Genomic DNA, 21,616 nt, shown 5'->3' with positions numbered 1-21,616 from the left:
CTTCTGCCCACTTTGGCCTGGTGGGGGGCCCAGAGTTGGCTGGAGCAGGTGTGTGCAGTGTGGTAAGCAGATTCCAGGGAGCACTGGATTTTTGCCCTTTCATGGCATCCACTAAAGGCTGCTAATTGAGAGATGAGCTCTCTGGTTTCATGAGGATCACTCCTGCCACCTTAGGGTAAACAAGACTCAGAGAGAATGTGGCCAGGGTGGCATCGTGCTCAGAGCCAGGCCCCTCTGGAAGGCTGGAGGGATAGGGACTCCGTGATTTGGGAGTGCCTGGAAGACTTCTTGGAGCTGAAAGTAGTACATAGATCTCATGGGCTTCAGGGGTTGGACAACTGTGAGTTCAGAGGGCAGACACTTCAAACAGGAAAATAGAGTTCAAAAACCAATCTGAGGGGGTGACATCAGCGGGAATGGAGAATAAGGAAATCCTCTCTTCCATAAAAGCAATGAGAACACTGGAAAAATGATCAAAATCAACCTTTTCAGAACTTTGGAAATTACCCAAAGGCTTGAAACAATCCAAGGAGTATTCATGGAAAACAAATAGCTAAGGGAATTCCCTGGCAGTCCAGTGGTTAGGAGTGGTTAGGACTCAGCGCTTTCACTGCCAAGGGCCAGGAACTGCCCAGTGAGCCAAGATCCCACAAGCTGCTTGGCATGGCAAACAAGAACAAACATCAACAACGAAACAAAAAAGGAAGCGGCAAAAACCAAATGGCTAAGTTGTGGTAAGAATAGTTAACTTTGCAGTTAAAGCTTTGTTTTAACTTGCCTTAGTCCCATCCACTTCTCTCTAGCCCAGTAGTCACCTTGAAGCCCAATAGCTCCACAGCTGTAGTGCAAATCAGCAGCCTGGCAACCACTGGAAGGAGCAGAACAGAATATAAACTCCTCCAAAGCTCAGTTCCTAGATACCTGGTGTCTTTTGACCTATCTGGTGCTTCCTTAGGTGAGCTCCCTTGAAAGGCTGTGTTTATTTGACCCAACTTAAAGCTTGCTTAATGCAAACAAGCGTTTCTCCCCTACCCCCCGCAGATCATTTGTTGAAAATGATTGGAGAGAGTCTTTTAACATCACAGTTGCCTTAGGCAGTGATAACAGGCAGGGCAAACAAGAAGCCGACCAAAAATTTTAAAGGAAAACTTAAGGAATAGACTGTCTACAGAGGGCTTTGAAAAACTTGGGCATATTCCTAGGAATCTAAAAGGCCACTCATATGTGTAGAGCTGTGCACATTCTCAGGGAAGACCTGGGAAGGCCCTAAGCTCTCACCTCTGGCTCATCTTGAAACTCTGTGCAACAGAAAGTAAAGGCTAAGACAGACTTGTAAACTATCTGCCTGAGCAGAAGTTCCCCAACACAGGCAAAGAACCCTTGGCAAATTCTGAGAGACTTCTTCCTTCCAGGCGTTTAAGGGACTCTGTCCAGTCACTAACTGACTACTACCAAAGAGAGTAGCATGTGGACGGTGACTGCAGCCAAGAAATGAAAAGACACTTGCTCCTTGGAAGGAAAGCAATGGCAAACCTAGATAACATGTTAAAAAGCAGAGACATCACTTTGCTGACAAGGTCCATCTAGTCAAAGCTGTGGGTTTTCCAGGAGTCATGTATGGATGTGAGAGTTGGACCATAAAGAAGGCTGAGTGCCAAAGAATTGATGCTTTTGAATTTTGGTGCTGGAGAAGACTCTTGAGAGTCCCTTAGACTTCAAGGAGATCAAACCAGTCATACCTAAAGGAAATCAATCCTGAATATTCAAGGGCTGTTGCTGAAGCTGAAGCTCCAATACTTTGGCCACTTGATATGAAGAGCCAACTCATTGGAAAAGACCCTGATGCTTGGAGAGATTGAAGGCATAAGAAGTGGGCAGTAGAGGATGAGATGGTTAGATGGCATCACCAACTGAATGGACATGAATTTCAGCAGACTGGGTAATAGTGGATGACAGGGAAGCCTGGTGTGCTGCAGTCCATGGGGTCACAAAGAGTCAGACATGAGTTACCAACTGAACAACAACAGTCAAAGAGAGACTTCAGTAGCTACACACAGCAAACGAAAGTCAATAAACAAACTGTAGCACCAAGAAAACCTAGCAACAACAAACTCTGGTTTCCACAGTTGCCATATTGTATTATTTAAATACTAATTTTCTACAAAAATTATGACGCATGCCAAGAAATAAGAAAAATTGGCCCATTGACAGGAAAACAAGCAATCAAAAGAAACTATCTGTAAAGAAACCCAAATGTTGGTCTTATTAGACAAATACTTTAAGCCAGTTATTTAAAATATGTCCAAAGAACTAAATGAAATCATGTCTAAAGAATGAAAGAGAAGTATGAGACTGATGTGTCATCAAATAGAGGATGTCAATAAAGAGGCTTTAAAAAGAATCAAATAGAAATTCTGGAGTTGAAAGTACAGTAAGTGAAATAAAAATTCACTTGACGAGCTCAAGAGCAAATGTGAGTTGGCTGAAGAAAGGGTCAGCCAACTTGAAGATAGGTAAAATGAGATAATCTAGTCTGAGGAACAGAAAGAAAAAAGAATGAATAGAAATCTAGATGTCCATAGGAAATTAGCAGGTATATTAACAAATGCATAATGGGAGTCCCCGAGGAGGGGAGGGCTTCCCTAATAGCTCAGATGGTAAAGAATCCACCTGCAATACAGGAGACCTGGGTTCGATACCTGGGTTGGGAAATCCGCTAGAGAAGGAAATGGCAACCCACTCCAGTATTCTTGCCTGGAGAATTCCATGGACAGAGGAGTCTGGTGGGCTCCAATCCATGGGGTCTCAAAGAGTTGGATACAACTGAGTGACTAACACACACAGAGGAGAGGAGAGAGTGCGATAGAATATTTGAAAAAATCATGGCCCCAAACTTCTCAAATTTTATAAAAATATTAATATATACATTCAAGAAGTTCAGTGGATTCCAAGTAAGATCAACTCTAGAACCTATCCTAGGCACATCATAATGAGACTATTGAAAATCACAGACTCAGGGACTATTGATAGCAGCAAGAGAGAAATAATTTATCACACAAAATTTTCCTCAATAAGCTTAACAGTCAACTTCTCATCAGAAGCCAGTGAGGTCAGAAGGCCATGGGATGAAATTCAAAGGGCTGAAAGAAAATGTATATCAACTATTAATTCTGTATCTAGCAAAACTACCCTACCAAAAAAATAAATGTGAAATCAAGTCTTCCCAGATGGAATGGAGAGATTCCTCACTAAAAGACTCTCCCTACAGAAAATACTAAAGGGATCATTCAGGCTGAAGTGATAGATGGTAGACAGTAACTTGAATTCACATGAAGAAATAAAGATCAGTGATAAAAGTAACTATATAGGTAGATACAAAAGACAGTACATATGTAGCTTGTAATTCTCTTTTCCCCTCCTGTATGATTTAAGAGACAACTGCATAAAGCAATAAACACACATCTGTGTTGTTGGGCATACAAGGTATAGCACTGTGATACGTGCACCAGAGACACCACAGAGGTGGCGGGGAGGAAGTGGAGATATTAGGGGCAAGGCTTTGTACACAACTTAAATTGAGTTGGTACAAATTTTACCTGGATTGTTCTAAGTTAAGGGTTAAGATTTTAAGTATAATCATTAGGAGAACCACTAAGAAAATAACAATACAGTAAAAGAAATTGCAGGAGAATTAAAATAGTACACTAAAAGATATCTGATTAACTTAAAAGAGGCAATCACGGGATAACAGAGGAACAAAAAAGACAAGAGGTAGAAAACAAACAGGAAAATGACAGACATAAATCCTGCCTTACTAGTAATCACATTACATGTAAAAGGATTAAATACTTCAATAGCAGAGACTGGTAGGGATGGATAAACTGCCATGATCCAACTATGTTTTGTTCACGGAAGACACACTTTATAGTAAAAGACAACATTTCAGAGACTGGTAGGATGGATAATCTGCCACGATCCAACTATATTTTATTCACAGAAGATACTTTATATTAAAAGACACAAGTAGGCTGAAAAGGAAAGGGTAGGAAAGATATACCATGTAAACAGTAACCAAAAGACAGCTGGAGTGACTGTACTAATATCAGACAAATCAGACTTAAACATCGTGACTACATACAAAGAGGTACATTTTATAATGCGAAAAGGGTCAGTCCATCAAGAAGAAGACATAACAATTATAAGCCTATATGCCTCTAACAACAGAGACCCAAAATGCATGCAGCAAAAACTGACAGAATCGAAGGGAGATGTATACAATTCAACAGTGCTGGTTGGAGATTTTAGCACCAAACTTTCAATAAAATTTATATACTAGCGAGAAAGAAGATCAGTGTGGAAACAAAGGACTTGAACAACCCTAACATACCACTATGGAACACTCCATCACAACAGTAGAGTACATACTCCTCTCCAGTGCACGTGGAACATTCTCCAGGATAAACTGTATGTTAGGGTATAAAACTAGTATAAATTTACTAGTTTAAATCATAAACTTTACAAGGATTTAAATCATAAAAATTCTCTGACCACAGTGGAATGAAATTAGAAATCAAAAACGGAATGAAATTGGGAAATTCCCTAATATTTGGAAATTAAACAATACAATTCAAATAACCGATGGATCAAGAAATCACAAGGGAAATTAGAGAAAAATTGGAATTAAGACATATTGACCCCCTGAGAGCTCCAAGAAGTAGTGTTTATCCAGAGCACAGTTTGCAAAATGCCATCCCCGAGAGAGACACTGCCCAGGAAACCCTGCTGGCAGGCGTAAAGGAGCCAGGGGCCTTGCTGAAGTGAGTTTCATCTCTCACCTCCCCAATTCAAATCCTAAGTCTGTCAGGGAGGCCTCCTACACTCATTTTTGATTGCTTCCTATTCTCATTTTTGATTTCCAGGCAGGAGCTCAATGTTGGGGTTCACACACCCCAGTGAAGTGCCAGCTGCTCAGTCACTGTTGTTAGCCAGCTAATTAGAGATTGATTTCCTCCCTCACTGCTGATTTATCTCACCTACCTGGTCCATTTGCCACTTGCAAAAGGTGTGGCAGCTCAGCTGCTAGAGGCCCTGCCTGTTGTGTAGAGTCAGGGGGGTTGGGGGGCATGTGCAGGCTGAGGGAAGGCATGGGCCTCTGGGAGGAGACCAGGATGGACGAGGTGTCCCTTGTTACTCTCCACTGCAGTCACTTTCCTACAGTATGTGTCTGAAATCTGCCTGCAAGCGTCACCTTGCACTCTGGGTTCCTCTGATGGCGGTGGTGGTGCTGGTGGTGGCATGTCTGTGCTTCTATTTCTCATGAGCTCACTTAGCTCTAGAAAGAGACGTATTTCAAGATTTTTCTTTATTTAGTTATTAAAAAAATACAGTATGTTCCATGCACCAGTGTAGCCTATATATATATATAGTCATTATTAGTAGAGCAGTTACTACAATGATAGGAAACAGATGGTTACAGGAATTTCTTGATCCAACTAAAAAACCCGAAATAAAATTGTTAACCTAAATAGAAACCTGTTAATTATGCAAATACCCTTATTCTATATGTCTGTGAGAGCTAGAAATGTGTTAAGTATTATTAGTATAAAAAACCTAGTTATTAGTTAAAGATTAAAAGTCAGTATTATCTATAGTCCCCTGAATTGAGGAGCCTTGCCCACAGCAGGAGCCTTGGTCCATGACAGAGGGTGAATTGGAGAATTTGCCTCCTTTCTCCTCTCCCCTCTCCTGTTGAGTGATGCCCCTTCCCCAAGATGTGGTGCAGTGGAAAGTTCCATATGTGGCTGAAAGTGGAAGAGACACAGGCGACCACAGGACTTGAGCAGGGGCCTTGCCTTGTTGCAGGGAGGGGGCCCTGCTGGGGTTCCCTGAGATGTGGCAGCAATGAGGTGTGAAGGCAAATGACATGGCTCTGTTGTGCAGTCATGGGTCACATCCTAAGTGCCACTATGCCAAGAGATCAAGAGTAGATGGAAAGAGAAAACAAGAGCATGAATGAGTCACCAGGAGATATGGGGAGAGGTCTTTTGCTCTGGGAACACCTGTCCTGCTTCCCAGGCAAAACTGGAGTGGTGTCATGAATCTCAAATTGGGGTCACAGTGACCCCCAGCCCCTTCTGGAGGGAGTGGGTGTGAAGGTGGCCCTCACCCTATGATCTGGTGTCACACGTGGTCTCCACTGCTCCTCCAGGGAGAATTCACAGTTGCTTCAGAGTTCAACAAGCCACTTCCCTGACCTTGGCTGGATTTTCAATACACAGTACAGCATAGTTACAGGCACAGCAGGCCAGTGAGGTCACCTTGGGACCCAAGGCTTGGAGATGTCAAGGGGCCCTTCCTCTCTCTCTTGACAGGCCTGGGGAGAGGCTGAGGAATGCGGGGGTACTTGGGAGCATGTGAGAAAGCTGAGGTGGGACAAGCGTGATGGGTGGTCCCAGTTTCTGGTAGGACAGGGCTACAGAGAGTCTTGCCCCATGGTCATGCTGTCCAGCCTTTTGCCTCCAGGCTGACAGGAACCAGGGCTCCCCAGCCTCCCCAGGGGGTTCAGGGACCTCAAGGGAAGACCCCCACCCCAACCCCTGCAGCAACTGAGCATAAGCTGCTTTGAAGAGCCAGAGAGAATCTTTGAGTTGGACCCGTGATTCCAGATGACAGGGTTATATGGATGTCTTAACCCAGACAGCATACCAGCCTTGATTTTCCAGCATTTGGGGAGTACCCATGGCTGAAATATGTTCCGGGACGTTTCAGGAACTTGGATTTTGCCAACCAAGGTGGTGAAGTCTCTGTGACCTGCAAGGAAGGGCTGTTAGGCTGGGACAGGAGTGTTACAACTGGAGGCCTCAATGCCTCGTGTCCGACTAGCCTGAGCTGCAAGTGGTCTAATACACCAGCTCCTCCTGGGGGTCTGAGCCATACAGCTCGGCCAGCATCTTGAACCTCGGTCCCCAGTCATTGAGAAAGTCGTAATCAATGTCCGAGTCCGATGAATCCGTGCCCAGGGAGCTGAGGGACTCGGCAATGGACTCGGCGCCCTCGTAGCCGTAGATGTGCAGTGTGTCATAGGGCGGGCCGCCGCCGTCGTGGTCCGCCTCGTCCTTCTTCACCCCGATCATGGCGGCCATCTCCCCCGGCGCATGCGCCCCGGGCGCTTGCCGGGGTGGCTTCTGCACCTGAGCGTAAAGGGACGGCCGCGCGTCCAGCGCCGGGCGCGGGGGCTTGGCCCCGCCATGGCGCGCAGAGTTGAGCACTGACACATCGTAGCTGGTGGTGTCCATCTCGCCACCGCCCTCCTCATCGTAGGTGACCAGCTGCTCGTGGATCTCTGGCACACTCTTGCCATGGGCGCGGGCCTGCTTCCGGAGCCGCCTCCGCAGAATGAAGAGGAGGGTGATCACTGCGGTCAGTGAGCCAGAGTTGGTCAGGCTGTGCGGAGGCTTCCCCCGCCCCCCACCGCTCCCTTCTACCTCCCAGGTCCACCTGCTCCCTCCTCTCCTCCCTGGGCATCCCTGGGCCAGCCCAGCTCCCGGTGGCACGTGGGCCAACACAGAAGCTTTGGTTCTGGCTGGTCTCATGGTGGGTCCACCCTCAGCACCCTCACTCCCAGCCCAGAGTCATGTCCATCCCACCCCCACCCCAGGGTATGATCTTTGTTGGTGTCACTGGCCACAGTAGGGATGGGAGGAGAGGAACACAGTGGACCTTCTCTCAAGTTCATTTTCTCCTGCCACTCTCCTTCCCATCTAACTGCATCCTCAATTCCTCCCACCTCTTAGCACTGTGACAGATTCTCTGTCATCTGCAAAGGCCAGGAGGCCAGAGGTTGGGGCAGAAGAGGGGGAAAAGATGGAGTTGGAATTTGGGGTGCAAAGATTCTGAGCCATGATGATGATGGTGGGTCATGACGGTGCTGGTGGACATGCTCCCGTTGCAGCAGCAGCAGCCACTCTTGAGCACACCTACTGTGTGCTACATGCTGGCATGGTGGTGGCACGTTTTCATGTTCTTTTACTCAGTTCAGTTCAGTCGCTCAGTCATGTCTGACTCTTTGCGACCCCATGAACTGCAGCACACCAGGCCTCCCTGTCCATCACCAACTCCTGGAGTCCACCCAAACCCATGTCCATCGAGTCGATGATGCCATCCAACCATCTCACCCGGTATTATTATCCCATTTTACGTAAGTGGACTGATCTCAGAGAAGCTGAGTCACTTGCCCAGAGTCCCGTGATCAGACAGTGGTGTGATGTTGGCCCTGCTCAGAGCTCTCAGGGGTATGACTGCATAAGGGTTGCCAGCCCTAGGAGGGGTGGACTGTGTGGGGCAGAGAGCTCCTGGAAGTAGGCCCAGAACATCCCTAGATTCTGTCCTTCTAGCCTGGAGTCACTTAAACTGTTAATAGGAAGCCAGGATGGGCCTCTGAGTCTGTTTCCTTGTCTGTAAAATGCAAGTGATGACGCCTCTGCTGTTTACATCGGATACAGTGGCTGCGAGCTTAGGTGCAATTCTGTGTGTGGTGGGGATGCCAGTGTCATCATTATTACAGATTTTTATTGAGAGGGGAATCTCAGTCTGGACTCTTGGCCACAGACGGGGGGCTCTGCCAGGGGGCCTCTCAGGGGAGCCACTGGCAGGAAAGGCCTGGAGCCTCACTGTGTCCCCGGCCCTGTCACTGGAATGTGCAGGGTGACCTCTGACCACCCAAGGGCCTCCTCTGCATGGCTGGCTCCTGCCCCACGTGAAGAGCAGGAGCAGATGACCACCCCGGCCATCTGCTGGTGGGCGTTGGTGGGTGAACATGACTGAGTGCTGCCGCCCAGGCCCCAGGGAGAAGCTCCAGTGGCCCGAGGTGGCAACTTGTGGGACAACTTGCCCTTCACCAGCTGCCTCCTTTCCCTGTCAAAGCTCCCACTCTTTCTTCTGGGCCTTCCTGGGACCGCTTCTCAAATAAATCACGTGTACCCCAATCCTTTTCCCAGGGTCTACTTCCTGGAGAACCTACACTGAGGTTAGGTCTAAAATGCCTCTAAAATTTCTGAGGCCCAAACAAGAGGGGGGCGGCGGGGGGAGAGAGATCAAGGCTGGAGAAATCTTAAAAAAAGAAAGAAAGCCCCCCCCCCCAGTGATAATTTAAACTAGAAATTTTATACTTTCCATTTCTCTCCAAAAGAGGGACTGGATCCTCTTTTTTTCAAAAGAGATTTTATATAAATAAGTGCCTGGAGCAGCGCCTGGCACACAGTTAGTGCTCAAAATATGTCAGTTGAATGAATGAATATTATGTAAAGTATTTTAAACTGGGGAAGGGTCTCGAGCCACGCCTCCTCCTCTGCTGTCATCCACCCTTCGGCACCCGGGGAGGTGGACCTGACACGGGCCCAGGGCCGCGCTTTGGGCTGCAAGCCGCGGGGTTGGGCCCGGGTCCCCGGCCGCCACCCCCTCCGTGCAGTCCCCTCGCCGTCCCCTGCCACCCTTCTGGGCACTGACCTGTGATGGTGAGGATGCAGAGGAAGATGGCGACGAGCGCCTGGATGCTGATGCCCACCTGGGCGGCCGCCTCCTCGCACAGGGTGAACTCGCCGTGCTCGTTGCACTTGCACACGGTCACGTGCAGCGTGCTGGTGCCCGTGAGGCTTGGCCTCCCGTTGTCCGAGATGAGCACGGGCAGGTGGTGGACCTTGGCACGCTCCCGGTCAAAATACCCGTACTTGACTATGACGTTGGCCGTGTTATCTGGAAACGCCAAGGCCTCGGAGTCAGGCTCTGCTGTTGGAGTGCCCATTCTCTCATCGCCACCGACAGTGTGGCTGCCTCTTCCAGAAGCCCTCGTAACTGTGCCAGCTCACATGCTGCCTGGGCCGTGTGTCTGCCCTTTATACCCCTGCCTTGTGTTTTAGCCATCTGAGGGCAGGTCTGTTCCTCCAGAGAGGAGATGTTTTGGGCAGCTGCTTCGATTTGGCCTCTAAGAAGGATTTGGCCAGTACTTAAAATCCTTGCTTTTTTGTTTCTATGGGTAACTGAAATACCTGACCCCTAACCCTATTTCAGTAAGAAGGAACTCTCAGTTAATTAATGCATTGTTTCAAGCTTTTATGAACAATCAGGGGAAAACAAAATTAAAAAGTCTCTTGCTGCTGCTGCTGCTGCTAAGTCGCTTCAGTCATGTCTGACTCTCTGCGACCCACATAGACGGCAGCCCACTAGGCTCCTCTGTCCCTGGGATTCTCCAGGCAAGAACACTGGAGTGGGTTGCCATTTCCTTCAATGCATGAAAGTGAAAAGTGAAAGTGAAGTTGCTCAGTCGTGCCTGACTCTTAGCGACCCCATGGACTGGCGCCTACCAGGCTCCTCTGTCCATAGGATTTTCCAGGCAAGAGTACTGGAGTGGGGTGCCACTGCCTTCTCCAAAAAAGTCTCTTAGCATTAGGCTAACTTCTAAGGCTGTTTTTGCTGTCCCTGAGAATGCATTAGAAAGTAAGAACAATGCACAGGTCCCCTGGGGCACTGGGGGAATGATTACAGTTGTAATTGAGAATTCCCTGGGCAGGCTGGAATTGGGACTGTGCTTTGGCCCAAATATTGGCTCTCCCTCTCAGAGCCAATCAGTCCATGTAAACAATTCCCCAGGGAGATTTTTGAACATGTTAATTTTCAGACCCTACCCCTACCCACCTCCCCTCTACTCCTCTTTCCTTCTTTCCCCCCCCTCTCCTTTCCTGAATTTCTGATTCAGTGGCTCTGGGCAAAGGCCAGAAAATGTGTCTTTTACTGGCTCCTGGGAGGTTATGATGGTCAAAGGTGCAGGGACTCCCTACTCCAGGCTTTATGTAGCTACACGGGCGGGGTTGGCACACTCAGGAAGCCAAAAGCAAAGGAGGCTGTCTTATAGATTTCAAATGGAAGCCAGTTACATTTCATTATTAAGTAGCCATATCTACTGTGATAGAAAATAATAGCAGTATGGCCACTGAGGCTGTATGAGAGAAATGAGAGATTTCTCGCTATACTCATTTAATATTGTAGCAGGACATTCATGTTATAAGTGAGTCTGAGACCAACAGGCTTATCTCCTGATCACATACTGGGGGTATTTGGGGTGACATTTAAGCTTTTTACTCCATTGCTGACCTCCTGTGAGGTGGGTTTGAAGCGGGCACTGGGGATGGTTGTGACAGGTGCTTTTCCCACATTATTTACTACTAAAGACAGCGGAGTGTTGAATGATGTGGCACTGACTGTCAGCATGCCCTGGCCACCATCCCCATCCCTCAGGAGGAGTCTGTGGCTGGTCCCCTGGGTCTCCCCCTCACTCTCAGGGATCCCAGTCTCTGACCTTCCTCAAAGGTGGCAGTGGCTGTGTCTATAGTGGGAGCCTCACCAACCACCATATTGCTGGTTAGGGGTGGGCAGGGATTCCTCCCCATTCTGGAGTAAGGATTGCTCTCTTTAGACCCAAGGGGGATATTCTAGGTTTTTTTCTGAGGAAGGTGCCGAGAGCATGGAAGCCTGTTTTTGGCTGGAATCCAGCCCACTCAGCCTCATCACTCTGGGAAGCACATGTTCATCAGAAGCTCTGATTGGCCGCTGCTGACATTGCAGGACTCTGGGATGGGACTGGTGGACCATATCCCGTCCTGAGGACACCTAGTCTTAAGTAGTCATTGTGGCCAAATCAAAACACTATATTCTTGGTATTTTGGTTTCAAATGTCCCATTTTGGCTCTTTTGGAGCAACCTCAAAGTTCCATGTCATAGAGTAATTTGCAGTTGTACTGACCACAGAGGTCCCATGGGAAGGAGTCCCTTAGTTAGTTTGTAAACCAGGCTGTCTACACCCCATATCTATTCTGTGCCTATTCAGTGACCTGGGCATCTTAAGAGAAAAGGCAAGGCCATGTGGACTTGGCAGTGTGGCCAGGGTGGCTGTGACCATTGCACAGACCAATAAGGTATGTGGTGGGAATTGTATACAATATCTTGGAACTTGATAGCCCCAGGGAGGGCACCTGATTCATTGGCTTAGTCCTTGACCCTGGCATCTCAAGACTCAAATAACTCCATCTCTGACCACCACCTCCACCCAACCCCGCCCACTCCAAGAGCCAGGCTGACTGCTTCAAGGCGCACCGTGATTATCAATGAGGGTGAAGTTGCTGTCCTCAGTGCTCAGGGAGAACTTGAACTTCACATCTCGTGGTGTTATATCCTTGTCTGTTGCTGAGATTTGCACGACCAGCTGGAGGGTGGAAGATGGGGGGTGGTCAGTGGTGGTGTTGAGCTGGCTGGGGTTTCAGTCATGGTGAGGGACTTTGGGTTTAGACCTGACTGTGGCTGCCTCTCACCTGTAACACTAATCTCAATGGTCTCCAAAAAGTCACGCTTTCTACCACCCACCTCCTCACCAATCTGCTCACTACACATTGTCTCTGAGCCTCAGTTTCACCATCTGTAGGGGGAATGTCATCTTTCCTCAAGGCTGTTGTACAGATTACATTAAGCTCATGAAGTGCCAGCTGACTGTGACCGGGGGTGCTGCCCCTTTGGTCTGACCCCGGCAGGTGCTGCCTCACCCCCCACCTGAGCCAGACTCACCTTGCCCTGGGGGGCGTTCTCACACACTTTGGGCTCATAGGGCTTGGCGAACTCTGGGGCGTTGTCATTCTCATCCATAACTTCAATGTGGACCTGCACAATGGATTCTTTGCCCGTGGGAATCCCTGCAGGAGAAAGGACTCGTCACTACAGTGGACTTAGCAGATGTCAGCCCTGAGATTAGAAGGTGTATTGGTGGGAGTCTTGGAGGGGTGCTCTTTTTTCTGGAAGAGGGGGCTGTGGACATTTAGAAGGAAGGCCAGGGATGGCGTTCTGGATGAAAGGAGCAGAAGAGGAAGCGGGGGTAAAGCCTCATGCATAAGGATATTTGCTAGAGAATTACTTGTAAGAATCAAAAAGAGAAACAGCATAAGTGTATTTTTAAAGGTTTTCATTAAATCAATTAAGTAATTATTAAGTCAATGCAGTAATTTAAGCAATCAAACCAATTTAAATAAATTCACTACAGAACAGTTGAAAAGGTAAACAGTCTGTGTGAAGTTGCTTTAATAAACAGGGCCAGTTTAAAAGAATGGACCATGTGGCTGTTGGCAATGCCCATGTAAATTACATTTTAAAGTTGTAATCTCTTTAATAAAGACATTTTAGTACCATGAGAAAATAATTCTGGAATAAGGTTAAGTAAAAATTCAGGAAATTATGATTTCACTTGTATGAAATGACAGGTAGAAAAAAGACCAGAGGAAACACACTGGAGTGCTAATGGTAATTATTGCTGTTTGGTGGGGTTATGGCGGGGGGACACTTTTCTTCTTTTTTTTTTTTATTTTCTGTATTTTAAAATGCACAGTAAGCTATTACTATAAGATTTAAAAATTGTATGAGTGAGATTAGATGGGGAAGAAAGGGGCAAAGATTGATCTGGAAAGCACTCAGAAGTCTATTGAAGTTGGCCTGGCTGCCATGTAGGGGACATGCTGCCTGCAGGAGGCAAGGACCCTCCTGGGTAGGACCAGTGGGACTTTGGCCCAGTCACCCTTTTTTCTGGGCCCCGTTGGTCTCTGGGAAGGGTGGGGAATATTGATCCTTCTCCTGGAGAGCAGTTGTGTTTTTCTCATATAGGCTAAGAATGCAAAGCTCCAACACCTGCCTTTCCTTCTGGCAACAGTTACCCTACTTTCTGGAGACTCTAACAATCAGAGTTGGCAAGTGCTTCAGATTTTGAATTCAACCCACTAACTGGCACATAAACAGTCTCCAAAGCAGCCTTTCCCAAATGCCCATGATAATAAAAATCACACGGCACTTGTTCAGTGCACATTCCCTGCTGTTTCTGACTCTCTGGACTAGGACCTCCAGAAAGGCATCTGAGAAGCTGTGTGTTTAAGAGGTGACTCATGTGATTTCCATCACAGGGACATATGGCAGCCTGTTTTGGAACAGTGCTTCTTAAACTGTAGTGTGCATGAGATTCTGACTCAATCTGGGGTTGGGGCCTGCTGTTTTGCCTTCTAACAAAGTCTCTGGTGACGTGGATACAGCTGGTCCATCTACACTTGTGGATGGAGGCACTGTAGCATCCCAGCCAAGTGGTGCATCAGCAGTGCTTATAGTACCTCTGGAGGCCTCAAATGACAGCTTATGCCAATTTTAAAAGAATGGGGAAAAGAGAAGAGCCCAGGTCCTCTGGCAAAAGGGCCACTCACCACTCAGATCCACCTCCTTGGCCTCCACTGTCAGGTTGTACCAAGGGTACACTTCTCTGTCCAGTTCTTTGTCATTGTAAATGCCCCCTTTCTTGGTTATTCCAAAGAACTGGCCCTTGTCACTGGTCCTGCGGATGGAGTACCTGTCCAGGGGAAAGAGTTTCAAGGGATTCCATGGCTTTCCATTGTTCTTTGCGGAGTCCAGACTGCCCAGAAGGACAGATGAGGCCCTTTAGGATCTGTCCCCTGCATCATCCCCCACCCTTCGCTCACTGCTCATTGCGCCTGACCGCCCAGAGAGAGTCAGGGTAGTGAGAGAATCTCTTTGATCTGGGCACTGTTGCGATCACTGGGATGAGGGTGGACCCTGAGACTCCATCAGCGGTATCTTCCGAGTCGAGGCAGGTGGCACTGCAGCCAGCTTTACTTCAGCTTGAATTGGATTTTGTAATTAGTGAAAAGATAGTTGAGTAAGAGCCAGGAAGAAATAAAAAAAGGAACCAGAAGAGGTAAGAAGTGATTGAAAGGAAATCAAATTTGTGAAGTAAAAATGTGAAAAGTTCTTAAGAAAAAAGGCATGAAGAGAAGAAAAGAGAGATGAAAAAAATCCATAATGTTCCAGATATATTTTTTCTAACACTAAGGAAAATTCCAGAACAAAGAGAACAGAAGAAATAACAAACAATGTAATAAAAGAAAACTTCTTGCTCTGAAGAAAGACCCAAGTTTATATATTAAAAGAGGTCATTGATATCAGGCATAGTGGAAAAAAGATCAATATTTAGCTATATTCTGATGATACTTGGGAATTTCAGGGGTGTGAAAAGAAATTGAAGAGAGTCCACACAGAAAAAATACATCCTTATAAAGAAAGAGAAATCAGACTTAATCCTAGACATTTGCACAATGTTAAGTGCTAGAACACATTGATAATATTTTTGATTTGTAAATATGAAAGAACTCAGGAAGTATATCACCCACAAGATGGGTCCTGAAAAACTTTTTGTGAAAACTCATTTCATCTAAGAAATGTCTCAAAATAAAGTAAAAAATCTGGCTTGGGAGGAATTAAATGGAAATTGTTTGTTTCTTTTTCATATACAGGAAAGCAGTGGAGGTGGTGGTGGTGTGTGTGTATGAGAGAGAGAGAGATTTATAAGTAGAAAATATTGGTCTGGGAAACCAGTTTAAGTTTTACAGATAGAAATAAATGTCACTGGCAGAAGTAAAAATGCATATATTCCATCCAAATACCTAGGAGAATAAATATGAAAAAAATAGACTACAACAAAGATGGGGAAGAGAAAAAAGTCATTAGTTTTGAGAAATAGCCAATGTAAAACAGGCTAAAAGAAATAAGATCAAACTCATCATTTATGAGGAAAAATGTAAATAGGTTAAACATGACACCTCTCAGTTTTGATTGAAAAGCAACGCCATCTGCATTCCAGTTTCAGGAGACAACTTAAATGCCGAATGACCTAGAAATATTAAAAGTAAAGATTGGGGCTTGATGGCTCAGTGGTAAAGAATCTGCCTGCCAATGTAAGAGACATGGGTTTGATCCCTGGTCTGGGAAGATCCCACATGCTGCAAAACAACTAAGCCCATGAGCGCAACTCTGAGCCTGTGCTCCAGAGCCTGGGAACTGACTGCTGAAGCCCTCAAGCTCCAGAGCCTGTGCTCTGCACGCAACAAGGGAAACCACTGCACTGAGAGGCCCACGCACAGCAGCCCCTGCTGGCCACAGCTAGAGAAAAGCCTGTGCAGCAGTGAACACGCAGCACAGCCAAATAAATAAATAAAATTGTCTATGAAAAGAGCAAAGGTTGGAAAATTTCAGGCGAACCTCAGTAACATGAAAGCAGGACTGACCAACCTGACGTCAGGCAACGTGGATTGGAGGACAGAACACTTAAGCAGGACAGACTGGGTAATGTCGTAAGGATGAAAGAGACACGTCATAATGAAGGTAAAATAATTATAAACCTTTGTTAACTGAATAGAAAAATTTAGAATACATAGAGCAAAAGCTTAGATACTACAGAGGAAAATGGACAAAAGCACAGTTGCGTTACACCACAGAACATGTTAAAACCAAAAAACGCCCTACCACTTGTAAATGAAAAAAAAAAAAAATCTCTTAAATAAACCATTGGATCAGTAAAGAAATAAAAATGATCATTATAGACTATTTAAAATAGAATGACTATGAAAACAGTCATCCCCAAACTTAGGAGATGTGGTCGAAAAGGAGGGACACATTTGTCCTTAATAGAGCGTTAACTCTCCCCAAACTGACATGCAAACACAATTCTCATTAGAATTCTAATGCTTGTTATAAAACTCAAGAGTTTTATGGTTCACAAGAAAGAACGGATGTTTGAGAATGCATTAAAGTTATATAAAGTGAAAAAATACTTGGGGGAGGGACTTGCCTTATACACACCAAGTTTTAGTATAAAGCTGCGACAATAAAACAGTGACAATAAAACAGAATGACTTTGCTACAGAACAAAGGATTCAAAAATAGATTCAGGGACATACAGGAACTCAGTATGTAACAAAGGTGGGAAATGATGACTTATTTGATTAATGGTGCTGGCACAGTTGGCTACCAGCTCTGGAATAAAATGAGACTGCATGAACTCCATACTCTCAAATGTTATGTGGCCCTAGAAAGTATGGGCTGGAACTGCATCTTTTGTCACAGAGGGTAGAGGTGCCTAGTTGAGATGGAGGAACAAGTAGTGATGAAATGGTCATAATTGTTGTTTAGTTGCTGATTCACATCCAACTCTTGGCACTATGGACTGTAGCCCACCAAACTCCACTCTCCATGGGATTCCCCAGGCAAGAATACTGGAGTGGGCTGCTATTTCCTTCTCCAGGGGATCTTCCCAACCCAGGGATTGAACTTCCATCTCCTGCATTAGGAGGCAGATTCTTTACCCCTGAGAAACTGGGGAAGCTGAAATGGGCATACTATGATCCAGAAAAAATTTAAAACGATCAGAGCCCTGAAACAAATGACAAATCCACCATAAATGTCTGTGGGTGTTTGTGTGGTCATGAAGAGAGGTGTGATAGGATCACAGCACACCATGGACATGAGTTGTCTGGAAGTCAGGGTTACTGATGCTTTCCTGTAGATCTTTGTGTTGTTTCATTGTGTGAAATAAACTTTTCCCTTTTGTGGTTTTGGGAAGACACATGTAATGAAACGTATTTAGTGAAGGGATTTCACATATGTCAAGTTGGTTGTCCTGTTGACTATCAGATCTCCCTAGATGGGACCTGTGGGAATCTGTGCCTCACCTTCAAGGTAGAGCAGACAATGGGTGGCTGTAATGGCCAGGACCATGCTAGGTGGGTACCTGGGCAGGACGAGATTATACCTGGCCACGTGGGTATAGTGGAAGAGCTTGGGCTTCTTGTCCTGCCCCTGCCCACGCCCAGTGTCCATGCTGGGAGCAGCCAGTTTCCCCCTTGGCGTCCTGGCTCAGCCCAGCTGATGTAAGAGCCTCGGTGCCAGGGTGTGGCCCTGATCATCTGCATCCTCACGACCTCCACCCCCTTACCTGATGTCCCGCTGAGCAGCGTCAGGGTCCTTGGCCAGCACCGAGCCAATCAGAGGCTTCTTCTGGTTCTCCTGCAGCTGGAAGTGGTAAAAAGGCTGCTGGAAGATGGGGGGCTCATCCACGTCTGTGACGTTGATAATGACACGGGCGATGTTCTTGGGGGAGGTGCTGCCCAGGTAGCGGAGGTCAATGGTGGGGTCTGTGGCCTCAATGGTGAAGCTGTATTGCCGGATGCGTTCATAGTCCAGGGGCTGTGGGAGGAAAGTGTGGTGAGCTCCTGCTCTGAACCAGGCCCTGCATGGTAGCGCTGGGACGACACCTGTTGAACAGATGAGGGGCCTGTGGCCTGGCTGTCTTCAGCTTCATCCTGACCTTGGCTCTATTCTGAGTACTGGGGACACCAAGCAGATCAGCCATACTCTTGCTATAAGGGGAGCACAGACTAGTGGTTCTTCCCACAGCTCCTCAAAGCCATGCCTTTTCTGTGTGCCTTAGCTCAAGTCTCTTGCCTGCTTGCCACACTCCTCCTCACCCCATCAAGAAGTCTGTCCAAAAGTAACCGGATGTGCTCATAGAGCCTGTTCCTGCCCCTCCTGACGCAGTAGTTCTGCTCCCTGCCTGGGTCCCCTTTGGGGGGGGTGTGTGTGTGTGTGTCCTCCCTACTGGCCGAGAACCTTGCTACCATAGGGGTTGTCTGACTCCCTGGGCATATCCAGTTCCCAGCACAGGGCTGGATCAGAGAAGGATTCCAGAGAGGTCTGCTGGAGGAGTGGTCTGGCTTAGGTACACGGGTTTGAGTGTCCCCTCCGAGGAGGAGATCCCTGTCCTGGGCCCCCTAGTTCTCGGTATGGCCATTCTGGAGGCAGTTTGTGCCCCTGGCAGACCTTCTCTCCTCTTCTAGATTCAGCTGGTTTGACTGCTGTCTCTGCAGCAGCCACTGCCAATGCGCACGCCGTCCTCATGGTGTTCACTGTGTCCTTACACGCTGACGGCTTTTGGCCAAAAGCACTTGTAATCTACCAAGGCTCTCCTGGCCAGCACCCAGGGCAGATCAGAAAGTGCCAGGAAGTGAGCCCCCAGGAGCCCTCGGGCAGCCTACAACTGCTGCGACTCAGAAGCATATCCCACACAATTGCCCAGATGTCCCCAGTGGGACCGTATCCCGCTCATCCACAGTGATCACCTGCTCACTAAGGAGCCTGTCTTAACTCTCCTCCCTTTTACATATCACTGCTCCTGGGGGCTTCCTGAGATCACCCCCAAATAAGCTGTATACACCTAAGTCCTTGCCTCAAGATCTGGTTCTGGGGTAGCCCAGCCCAAGGGACTGACCCTTCTCTCGTGGCTCCACATCCCAGCTCCAGGGGTCATAGGATCCACGAGCACACGGCCTGCTCCACCTGGCCCAAACATGGACCTTTGGTGGCCTCTGACCCGGGAGCAGCCCCTGGATGAGTCCTGAGCATGCCAGGAGCCCCCAACCCCCCATCTGATGCCACTGCTGCAGGCCTGCCAACCTTTATGGGCTTGATGATGCCCTCGTTGTGGCTGGGGTCCGTATCGATGGTGAAGGTGTCCCTGTACTCTCCCTGCACGAAGCTGTACTTGGTCTTCCGGTTTTGGGGCTCGTCTGGGTCCTCAACAAACAGAGAGCCCAGGGGGCTGCCCACACGGATGTCTTCTGGCACAGAAAACGTGTACCTGGCTGATGCAGAAGGGGCGCCCCAAAGGGCATTGGGTTAATGAGATAGACAAGGTAATTGTTGCGTATACTATCCCAGTGTATTTTGATACAAGCAACAGGCACAATAAAGTAGCAGCAGCAGTAGTAGTAATTCCTCTGGAATTTTGGGTCTCAAGGCACAGAGGTTCCACTCTATCTGTCCTTTCATCCCTTCATCCATCTGACAAGTAGTTATTAAGCACCCGCTGTGTGTCAGGCACTTTGCTAGGGGATCTGTCAACTGCCAAGAGAGAGAAGCCCTGCCTTTGCGGGGCTTGCACCATGTACAGTGAGGTCACTTCAGGGTACACTGGCCTGTCCTTGCGGTGGCTGAGCCTCTGAGGGACATCAGCCTTGGAGGTGCAGGTGGTGAGCCATCTATCTGACCTTCCTCCCCAGCCTGCCCAGTGCGTGTGAAGAGCTCTTGTTGGACATTTTCCTGTGGGGAGAATCAGTCCGTGGGTGGGTCAGGGCCCAGCCCTGGCTCTGGCACTCTGCTGAACCCCGACTCCCCAGCTCGTGGGTTTTCCTGAGCTCATGGGAACTGGGTGAAACTGGTCCTGTCTGGTAGTGGGACTCTGGGCACATGGGACCCAACAAGGGGGTGTGAGCTGCTGCTGGCCCAAGAGGGCACGCTGGTAGGCCAAGTGTGCAGCCTTGGGAGTGTGTGCAGAGACGGGGAGCACTGGGAAGCCGTCTCTGATGTAGGCTCACTCTGGGGTGGAGGGAGAGGTAGATGGACACCAGGCTCCTCCCTGAGAGCCGCCCCCGCCCTCCACCAGGGCCCAGGGAGGGGGGCTCACTCTGGGTGAAAATGGGGAAGTTGTCGTTGACGTCCTGTAGAGTGATGAGCACGGTGGCTGTGCCTGACTCCCCCCGGCGGCCCTGGGCATCTTCTGCTTCCACCACAACCTCGTACTTGTCCTGAGTCTCTCGGTCCAGGTGTTTGTTCATGGTGACAATGAGTCCTGCAAAATGTGTGCTGTCAGGAACCATGTTACCTGAGGAACTTTTAAAAAAATATGGGTGCCCAGACGCTACCCAGAGAGCCGTGACTTCAGAGCTCCTGGGTGACTTCCCTGTGCAGCCAGGGCCAAGAGCCAGGGGAGATCCACCACCCATCTCCACGCCCTGCACTGTTAGGCCAAAGCCACACAAACACTTTTGTCCGCTATGGGCCGAGAAAGAGCCTGAGGCCACATCTAGGCTCAGAGTGAGCGAAGTGCTGTGATGGGTTATGCCTCAGTGCAGCACAGGCTGTGTATTTGCCATTGTTCTGAATGGTGGCATGCCCCGGGCCTGACCACTTGTTCTTCTGTCTTTCTCCAAAGACTCAGTCCTTACAGTTTTTTAGGTCACATGTGATGGCTAATGACAACGAGCCACATGCTCTTTATACATCATCTAATTCAGACTTCACAGCTCCTGTATGGGGTGCATGCATATAACCTTCCCCATTTTCACCATAAGGACTCGTCAGTGCTCAGAGGTTGGTTGATTTGCCCAAGGTCTTTAGAAGCGGTGAGCAGCAGAGATGGGGTTGGAAACCAGATCTGTGTAGTTCCACAGCCAGAGCTGCCAACCAGCCTTCTCGTCCACCTCTCGTGTCACTGCTTGGGTGGATTTTTGTCCCCTGGACTTGAGTTCACGTCCTGGGCACCTGTCTGCCTCCTCCTGCCCTCACCAGCCCCCTTGTCTTGACGCGTGGTACGGACTGCCTCCACAGGACAGTGCAAGTCAGTGGTTGGTAACACCTGTCAGACTGGGCTTCCCTCTGTGCCTGCACCTCCACCCGCTCCAAGCCAGTGCTGCCCGGGGGGTTAGTCACACAGACCAGAACCACGGATGTCGAAATTTTCTTTTCCCTTTGTGAGCTGGTACACGACAGAAGCATGGTCTGCCACCGTGGGGTCATCTGCATCCACCGCTGTCACCTGGATGACCGAGGTCCCTGCGGGAGAGAATCCAGGCTTGCTGCCTTGTGACTACCAGCCCTCACCCCATTCCCAGATGAGGGCAGATGGGGCTCAGGCTGT

General features: G+C 48.1%; 1 protein-coding gene and 1 long non-coding RNA gene across 3 annotated transcripts in view; one reads left to right on the top strand and one right to left on the bottom strand.

Annotated features, from left to right (window-relative positions):
- Positions 1–21,616, top strand: part of LOC129630854 (uncharacterized) — a 57,870-nt gene that overhangs the window by 23,275 nt on the left and 12,979 nt on the right. The window lies entirely within an intron of this gene.
- Positions 5,734–21,616, bottom strand: part of CDH5 (cadherin 5) — a 40,526-nt gene continuing 24,643 nt past the window's right edge. Inside the window, exons 4-12 of the mRNA XM_055551369.1 lie at positions 21,415–21,531; positions 20,384–20,548; positions 19,375–19,562; positions 17,858–18,108; positions 14,277–14,419; positions 12,610–12,734; positions 12,145–12,253; positions 9,505–9,750; positions 5,734–7,414 (exon numbers count right to left, since the gene is read on the bottom strand). Coding sequence (XP_055407344.1) covers positions 6,900–7,414; positions 9,505–9,750; positions 12,145–12,253; positions 12,610–12,734; positions 14,277–14,419; positions 17,858–18,108; positions 19,375–19,562; positions 20,384–20,548; positions 21,415–21,531 — 1,859 coding nt within the window. The 3' untranslated portion in view covers positions 5,734–6,899. The remainder of the gene's footprint in view (positions 7,415–9,504; positions 9,751–12,144; positions 12,254–12,609; positions 12,735–14,276; positions 14,420–17,857; positions 18,109–19,374; positions 19,563–20,383; positions 20,549–21,414; positions 21,532–21,616) is intronic.

The sequence above is a fragment of the Bubalus kerabau genome, chromosome 17 (genome assembly GCF_029407905.1).
Source record: "Bubalus kerabau isolate K-KA32 ecotype Philippines breed swamp buffalo chromosome 17, PCC_UOA_SB_1v2, whole genome shotgun sequence".
NCBI lineage: Eukaryota > Metazoa > Chordata > Mammalia > Artiodactyla > Bovidae > Bubalus > Bubalus kerabau.
This window is presented reverse-complemented; position numbering and strand designations above follow the sequence as displayed.